At 37.7% G+C, this 9137-nt stretch overlaps 1 protein-coding gene across 1 annotated transcript; it reads left to right on the forward strand.

Annotated features, from left to right (window-relative positions):
- Positions 1-3213: 3213 nt before the first annotated feature.
- On the forward strand, positions 3214-6481 carry LOC113330671 (WD-40 repeat-containing protein MSI3-like). The gene is made up of 6 exons (XM_026577498.1): positions 3214-3723; positions 3823-4146; positions 4272-4424; positions 5273-5397; positions 5664-5759; positions 5971-6481. Exons 1-6 carry the CDS (start codon positions 3412-3414, stop codon positions 6155-6157), a joined length of 1197 nt encoding a protein of 398 aa, XP_026433283.1. The 5' UTR covers positions 3214-3411; the 3' UTR covers positions 6158-6481.
- The last annotated feature ends 2656 nt before the right edge of the window (positions 6482-9137 follow it).

Consider the following 9137-nt stretch of genomic DNA (forward strand, 5'->3'; position numbering starts at 1 on the left):
CCTCTTAGCTAACACCTTTGCATATTCTCTAACTTGTTTTTTTGTTTCTTTGGTTTTTGGCCTACCTTTGCCCTTGCCTTTATTCGGTTGTTGCACATTCTCCGAAGTGTGTGGATAAACGATTGGCCGCATGTCATCCCAAAAGATTTGCCTTTCGAGTTTGTTCTTGTTCCGGTACATCTCGATAACGATTCTACCCATTTCATTGTCACCAAACTCTTCTCCGACATCGCCCTTTGGAGGAGGGACAAAACTTAATTGTTGTCAATGTGGATCTATATCGCTTAAAGGGATTATGCCATATTCATACTTAGCTATCACGTGGCTACAAGGGAGTCCCATAGACTTCATCATATTGCAAACACACACCTCATCCGGCTTAGTTCCCCATATGTCGGTCAAATTCACCTCAACCATTCAAATCTTAATGCAAGCATGTGAAACATTATAGTGTAGTCCCTTGAAAAACCGAAGGTCCTCCGTTTTCTTGATGTTACCACATTTGTCTACAATCTTTTTGTACTTCATGATGCGGCTTTTTTGACACTTCTCTTTAATTCTCTCAATATCGCGGTTGAAGTAACTCTCCATTGCGTTAAACACAACCACAAAATTATCGACACATCCAAAGAGATTTTTCTTCAACCAGTGATGAGCCGATTCTACCAAACTTGTGGCTTGATTCCCAAAGTGTTTATGGTGGCTGGTAAAAGCATAAACGAAGTGCTCTCTGTGCGGTTCCAACCATTGCTCCACTACATACGTTATTATATCCTCCGGATATTCGGGGCTAGAACAATGTTCTCTAAATTCATCAAGATTTAGATAATACTCTTCTTCGGTGAGAGACCAAGTCAATGCCTCCCATTCCCCGGAGAAGGCAACCCATTTCGCATGATTTATGGTGTATTGTTTACCGAATGCCTCTTTTGCATCCACTTGTTCATCTTCCGGTAGCTTAGTAATCTCTTTTAATCCTATCCTCTTAGGTGGAAAAAGTTGAGGCTTGCACCTATTCATCACATTGCACCATATATGAAATGTACAAAGCATATTATGTGCCAATGGGAAGACTTTATATATTGCATTCATCAATGCTACCTCATTGTCGGTCACGATAACCCCGGGGATATCATCATCTCGGTAGATCGCCTTCACTTGTTGTAGCGCCCAAGTGTAACTTGGTTCTTGCTCGTCCTTTAGAAAAGAAAAAGCAACGGTAAACGGTGACTTCGTCGATGTACGACCAACAATGTTCAACACTGACATCTCGTATTTGTTTGTCTTGTAAGTGCAATCCATTATAAGAAATTCATGGAAGGATTGAGCCAATTGAACACTCTTCGGATGAGCAATGAAGAGATGAGTTATTTCTTCACCCGGACCTACCTTCTTTTAAACCGCGTAGCCTGTCTCTTGAGCCAAACAAAACAATTGTTGCATTACTTGTCTATCCTTCCATTCATTCCTTTTAATTGTCTCAATTGCATTGTAAATGGTTTGCGAACCTGATATATTATCCGGGTTATCTTCCTTTAATAAGCGAAGCATAACGGTAGGTGGAATACTCATTTTCCTATACTTAGCATTTTTTTCCATTTCTTGAGGAGTGAGCCTTGCGGCCATTGCATGTCCTTCAAGATCTTCCGGACGAGGGTGGTTATGACGACCTACCACCTTATCCATAGCTAGAAACCATTTCTTTGTTAATTTGCTCTTGCTAAATATTAGCTTGAACGGACATTTAATTTTCTTTGAGCATGTTGTGTTCTTCATCGTCGTCTTTCCTTTATACTCATAACCCTTCCTCTTGTGACTAACATCGGGATCTCCACTTCTCTCACAAACCATTTAAAAACGAGTTTGGATTTATTTTCTATTCAAAACTAGGACGCAATTGACTTTCTTAGCATGTTCTCTAGCCCAATTCTTCGCATCAATAGGTAAGTCAAATACCAACTCATTAGCATAGTGATGAGATGTATCTTCGAACAAAATATTAACCGGAGAAGGTTGATCATCCATTGGTATAGGTTGACTTTCCATCTAAAAGAAATGTAAAAACATCAATTGGAATTACACTAGAGTTCGATTAATTGTAAACTTTATCGCAATAACCGAACTCAAGGTTCGGTTTATAAAGCAAAGTTAACAAATAACCGAACAAGTAACAAATAAAACGTTCGGTTACTTCTTATTTTATCTAGATAACCGAACATTACACTGGAACTTCATATATTTTTTTTTCCTAAGTTCGTTTATTTACGCTGTTATTTCGAGTTTGCGAAACAACCGAACTTAATACACTAAGTAATTTCTAATATTACGTAGAGTTCGGTTATCTAGTTCGTAAACATGCAGTTTGCGAAACAACCGAACTTTGTACACTAGGTTAGATCTAATTTTTACGTAAAGTTCGGTTTGTTAATTTGTAACGAATCAACCGAACATTACACTGAAATCTGAGTTCGGTAACCTGCGTGTTTGGAGAAAGTAACCGAACAACACTTTCAGGTGAGTTCGGTTACTTCCGTGTATAGCTAAAGCAACCGAACTGCACTTCCAGATGAGTTCGGTTAGCTGTTCTTGACATAGTGTAACCGAACTAGCCCAAATCCACTTGAAAAATTTACATTTTTAGAAAAGTTTTGACCAATTCAACACACATTATCTAAGTTTGGAGCATACCTGGACACCCAAATACTCTTCCTCCGGTTGTGGTTGATAAAATCCATCATATTCATCTTGAGATTGAGTTTTGGGAAGAATAAAATCACCATCTAAGAAATAACTCATATCCGGATCATTGTGGATATTAACAAATACTCTAGGAGAGGATGGAGATGAAGAATCAGATGAGTTTTCATCACTTGAATACCCAAACTTAGTGAATTGGAATTTCTTTTATTTTCCATGTTTTTTTCCTTCATCTTCTCTAACTTTACTCTCTCTAAAATTCTACTCATCTAATAATCATACCATCTTTTAATATAACCTCACTAATTATTATTAACTAATCATAACCTAAAATTAACTATTAGGATAGTTTAGATATTAATATAAATATCAGATATATGATGACCTAGATTTACTTCTAATGTCTTTACCCAAAATAAAACAATGGTCACTCGAAAAAGGCTGGTCCCAAAAAATGGTTCATTCAAAACTGTGTTTGCCTTTCCACTACTGTGGAAATTTGCCAGTCATGGACTTGCCCTAAAGGATTTTGCTCAAATTGGGCCAATGTTAGGCTGAGTTACGAGAGACTCAAGTTCCACTACTCCATTATTCATCGATATAAAGGTTGGTTTTACTGTGCCGCCTCCTCTCCTACATCATTTTGGCGGGAAAGAGAGAGATACTGAGAGAGAACCCACAGGGTGACTGCGCGACGGAAAGAGAGAGATAAAGATGGGAGGCGAGGAAGATGAGCAGATGGTGACCGAAGAATTTACAGTATGGAAAAAGAACACACCATTCTTGTACGATCTAGTTATTTCTCATGCCCTAGAATGGCCTTCTCTTACTGTTCAATGGCTCCCTACTCCCCCTTCACCCCCACAACAAGATGATAATATCTCATTTGCTGTACACAAGCTCATCCTCGGTACTCATACATCCGATGGGGTTCCTAACTATCTCATGATCGCAGAAGCTCTTCTTCCCATCTCCAGCGACTCCTACGACACCAATACTTCTTCAGATAACATCAGTATTCCTAGGGTTTGTCTCCTACTCACTCAAAATTAACCCACATCAAGTGTTTGATAAATTTTCTAACCCAATTTTTATTTTATTTTTTCTTAAATAAAAATGGTATAGGTTCAGGTAACACAACAGATTCTTGTTGATGGAGAAGTCAATCGAGCTCGTTGTATGCCACAAAATGCTGATTTAATTGCTTCCAAGACAAGCGGAGCGGAGGTTTATGTATTTAATTCCAGCAAGAAACAAGATGAGAAGCCCTCCTCCTGTGAACCAGATTTTCGATTGAGGGGTCATGTCAAAGAAGGATATGGACTTTCTTGGAGTCCTTTTAAGGAAGGTTACCTTCTTAGTGGGTCTAATGATTCAAAAATATGTTTATGGGATATAAGTGCGACGGCTTCCGCTGATAAAGTACTTGATGCTATGAATATTTACCAGGTATAGTTATTGAATTTTCATGATGTTTTAGTGTCAAAAAAGACTTTTGTACGCTTGTTGTTAATATCTTGTGTTTTTGTGGGTAATATCATACCTAATCTATGGATATATTTATTGCTGATTAGGTTCATGACGACATTGTTGAAGATGTAGCATGGCATCTGAAGAATGAAAATTTATTTGGATCAGTTGGGGATGACCATAGATTGATGATTTGGGATTTGCGGTCCTCAACGTCCGGTAAACCACAAGAGTCTGTTGTAGCACATGCCAAAGAGGTGAATCAATCTGTCGAGTTGTTTAGTTTCTTTTTGTTTTTGCTCTTTCCTTAACATAACATCGTTGCAAGTTGTTCCAGTAAATTTACTTGACTAATCCCGTGCAGTGCATGTCTTTTGCATACATGGCGATGGTATCTTAAATCTTGGTTCTCCTTTTTGTGGCTACCATATTGTGAATGTCTGATTTTAATTAACTCATTCAATCAGTATGCGCCTTGTTATTTGTTTTGCTGGGGCAAAAATCCACCTACTTTAAGTGGTCAAGAAAATCTTGCAAAATTTGTTAGGATTACCCATTTGGTTGATTTGGTCGCTATCATGGCAGCCACTACGTTCCACTATTTTTGATTTGTGCCTTACATGGTATACTTACATCATATTACTTAAACATAAACTTCTGTTATTACATAACTTGAGTACAAAAACTTATTTTGACTGCAGATCAGTTTGAAATTAAGATATTTGAGTTTCAGTTTTGTTTTTGGCCAGTTTCTGTTTGCTATCTTATCTACTCTGAGAGATGGAGAAATGAGGCGGTGAAGGTATAAATGAATGTTATACTTGAGTAGCTGAAGCACGCCATTTATGCTTTAATTTTAAATGAATGCTTCGCTTTATAACACTTTCAGAGAAATACATAGCTCCCTAAGCAACACACGAGATAAATATGTCCCATCCTTGTACTGTATAAGTGATTTAAATTTATTTTTTTCCTATTTGAAGTTATGCTTTTTTCCCTTCAACTCGTAAACATTTCTCTTTGTATAGCGTCCACGGAAGAATCAACAATGTGTTTTCATAGATTGTTTGGCTAATGAATTGTTCGTTTTCTTTTGTGATCACAGGTGAATTCGTTATCATTCAATCCATTCAATGAGTGGATATTGGCTACTGCATCTTCAGATATGACTGTTAATCTATTCGACTTGCGAAAGCTAACGTCACCATTGCATAGTTTCTCCGGCCACACGTATGTTTCTGTTTTGCATTTCTGATCTCATCTGTATATTTTGCCCTATTAGACTATCAGTTTCAGTATGGAACTATGATGATGCTGATTACAGTTTAGTGCAGCTAGACTTGACTTCGGTGAAATCCACATATATGAATCTTGCATGCTTTGGGTGGACTAATTGTCTATTGTATCGGTGAACATAGTTATATATCCTACTGGCTACTGCTATTTTATGGTCATCCCCAGTCATCGTACTTATTCTGTTTTTCCCCCCCATGAAGTGAGGAGGTATTCCAGGTCGAATGGAGCCCTAAGCATGAAACAGTCTTGGCGACTTCTGCTGCTGACAGGAGATTGATGATTTGGGACCTTAGCAGGTAAAATTTTCACCAGCAAGAATGGTGCCACGAGTTTCATGTTCTTGTTGATTCTTCTTCTTCGTTTTTTTTTTGTTTTAAACTTCACTCGACAATTTTCTTAATGCTCAAGTTCAGTGGTCGTTTTAGCTTGCCTAGTAAGCATCTTTGCAAGAAAAAAAAAGATTCATTCTCTTTTTACTAGTTTGATTTTTTTCTTTATTTGTGACAGGATCGGTGATGAGCAATCAGAGGAAGATGCAGAGGATGGGCCACCTGAGCTTCTTTTCTCTCATGGAGGTCACACGGCCAAGATCTCAGACTTCTCGTGGAATCAAAATGAGCCGTGGGTTATTTCGAGCGTGGCAGAGGACAACATACTTCAGGTCTGGCAGATGGCAGAGAGCATTTATCAGTAATAACGATCAATCCTCCTGTCATATTGGTGCATTTATTAGCGACAGTGATTGATCATCTTCCTCCAGCATTTCTTAGCGCCTAGCCCCAAATAGAGTGTTTTTCTTTTTCATCTGTGCTTTTATAATAGATCACTAGTTGTAGTGGTGGTAGCCGAGATCTTTCCCAGACCCCAGCTTGGGATAATTTACCATGACCGCTTGGGTATGTATCAACGACTGTGTATGAACTTTATTAGTATACTTGTCCTGTCTTCCCCACCACATTTTACTATCTGTGCTTACTAGATTTATCATCTATGGGATAACGGAGTTTTATAGCTGAAATCTTAATACCGTACTAGAATTTCTCCCAAAGTCATGTTAATTTTGAAATTTACGTTTTCTTTCCTTAGTTTGGTTCTTTCATAATTGACGTTTTCTAAACTTCTTGCTAATAGGCTTAAGCCTTTGATGCATAAATTGATCTCTCCATAGCAAGCTGCCTAAGTACCTGGTATAAGCCTTGGAGACAATACCATTATTGATCATGGGATCATTGACTACATGAAGAAAATGAAAGACTTTCGTGGTGTCATTGGCGTCAAATTTGACATATCAGGTTTCCCTAGCTGTCATTGGTGTCAAACTTAATATGTTGAACGCTTTTAACCAAATGAAACGTGATTCGCTTATCAAGTTATATGCACCTTTTTGGTTTTCTTCTTATTGGTGTCAACTAATTTATCGGTGTAATACACTTTCTATCGGTCTTCTCATTAGTGGTTGATCCACAGATTCCTTTAAGCATGCTTGAGGTCTTCGAAAAGGAGATCTTATCTCCATTTACCATTTCATATTAGATTGGGTCTCATGGTGATTTCCGACCTCTTCCCAGCTCTAAAAACTGTGGCCTAATCCCTCCTTCCCGTTTACGTTCTCTATTATGTGGGAATCGCTATGGAAAGAGCTAGCCAACGGATTATCACCAGATTATAATCTAGAAGAAGCAATTAATCATTTTCAGGATTCTAACGATCTAGAAATTAGGGAAATTGTAGCTAGTCTATCTAGAAACACCCAAAACTCTAAGTTTAGAGTGATTATCATTCCCCATGTGCCTTACCTTTGAATCTTACAGAGATCCCTCACTTGGGACTTGATATATGTGCCTCTACCGTTTCACAAGATCATCTTCATATACGTTTTCCGGAACCTAATGATATCCAGGAAGAAGTTCAGTTGTTAGAAACCCATCCTCTAGTTGGTGTGGTTTACCCAGGCTATGATATCAAGATTGACTTTGTTTTCCCGCCCAAAACTTCTATTCCAATTGCGGGAACATATGAGTTTCAAATGTGTCAGTTATTAAGTTTTGAGACTAAACCCAAGTAATTTAGGAGATTGAAATCGACACATTTGTTTAAGAATGGCCACCACTTTCGTTGTGGTCAACTATGTAAGTCAAATCTGATTGACTCCGAGGATCCCCAATTATTCAGGGTTATTATTATGTGCTTCTAAGTTCTTAGTTGAGTTTTTACAGATTGTAGAACCTGAACTTCGGATCCTGACTATGAAGAAATTCTTCCCATGAAAATATTTTATTTTGACCAGTTTATATAACCTGAACCTGAACCACAGCTAGATGTAATTGTCTTAAACAAAACACTAGATAAGGTCGTGCTCGGTTTGTTCATTTTCTTGGCATGTTGCAGATTCCTTTTATTTGTAGTAGCTGTATATGGTTTTGATGACCCACACTTGTTCCGACTATTACATTATGATTCTATGAGGTGACTAATCCTTTCTTAATCTGGATGAAGACTTTAAACTTAGCACTTCTTGGGAGATAAGCCATGCTCACGCGACACGGTAATATCCTTCATTATTCCTTTGCTTCAAGTGGTAACAGTTTCTCCTCGTTCATGCTTTTAATGTTATCTTTAGAACATTGAGGACAATGTTAGATTTAAGTTTGGGGTATGGGAGAAAACTTTTAGTTGCATTGTTAAACTCCATAGCCTATAAACTTATGCCGATTCAGGAAAACACTAACTAATCTAAGTGGATGGAGACATCTTGGTTGTAGGAGTTGAGGAACCCAAAAATAGAGTCAATTCATAAAAGGACAAAGCTCATGTGTTAAAAATAACATGGTAGTTTCACTATATCTCGGAGTCGTCTTATTGCTTTCTGTTTTTATTTTTGCAAAATTTATATGTTTCTCTAAGTGATTAGGTGGGGCACCAGCATCGAATTGTTATCACCGCCGGGATGAAGTAGAGTAACTGAGTTTCCATAAATTTAAAAAAAGAAAAAGAAAAAAAGACCAGGTCAATTAGACCAATCAGAGTATATAGTTTACGAAAAACAAAGATTATTATTATTATTCAATTAATAAAATCGACTGTTGAGTCCCTTGTATATACCAGTTGAGTTGATTTAGAATTAAGATTATCGGCCGTTGGGTCCCTTCTATATACCAGTTGTGTTGATATTAGAGTTCGGACTACTATCTCAATCCATTAGGATTCATAGGTTCATCCTGGCAGTGACCTTCAGAAAGATATGGGAAACACCGTTCACCTTTGTCAACATGGCAAACCATCTATTTTTGTGTCCATCTTCTTAATCTATTCATGTGATTTGTTTGATTCCGGATATTGATGTCCAAAGCGCGACTATCTAAGTAAATCTTTGTTACTTATATATGAAAAAGAAATTTTCGTAACTTGGGGGAAAGAAAAAAAATAATTCGGGTGAGATTTGAGGTCCCTGTGATGTATAAATAACACTGGTTCGAGTTCCAGAGGAGTTATCGAGAGATTAGGGGTAGTTAGGAGGTTGCAAAACGAAGAAAGAAGAGTTTCAGGAAAGTATTTTGCTGGTGCAGAACTGAAGAACAAGGAGAGCATTAGACGTCCTGTGTCAGTCGCAAAATCAACGACACAGGTAGTTGTTCTCTCAGTAGTCTTATGTTTTATGTTTACTTTGTAACAAT

The sequence above is a fragment of the Papaver somniferum genome, unplaced genomic scaffold (assembly GCF_003573695.1).
Source record: "Papaver somniferum cultivar HN1 unplaced genomic scaffold, ASM357369v1 unplaced-scaffold_118, whole genome shotgun sequence".
Taxonomy (NCBI): Eukaryota; Viridiplantae; Streptophyta; class Magnoliopsida; order Ranunculales; family Papaveraceae; genus Papaver; species Papaver somniferum.

What these genes read in the sequence shown, in the direction of transcription:
- LOC113330671 (XM_026577498.1), top strand. Translation starts at nt 3,412, where the DNA reads ATGGGAGGCGAGGAAGATGAGCAGATGGTGACCGAAGAATTTACAGTA. An exon ending in TTGTAGCACATGCCAAAGAG is followed by an intron (nt 4,425 to 5,272) that starts GTGAATCAATCT and finishes TTGTGATCACAG; the next exon opens with GTGAATTCGTTATCATTCAA. An exon ending in CATAGTTTCTCCGGCCACAC is followed by an intron (nt 5,398 to 5,663) that starts GTATGTTTCTGT and finishes CCCCCCATGAAG; the next exon opens with TGAGGAGGTATTCCAGGTCG.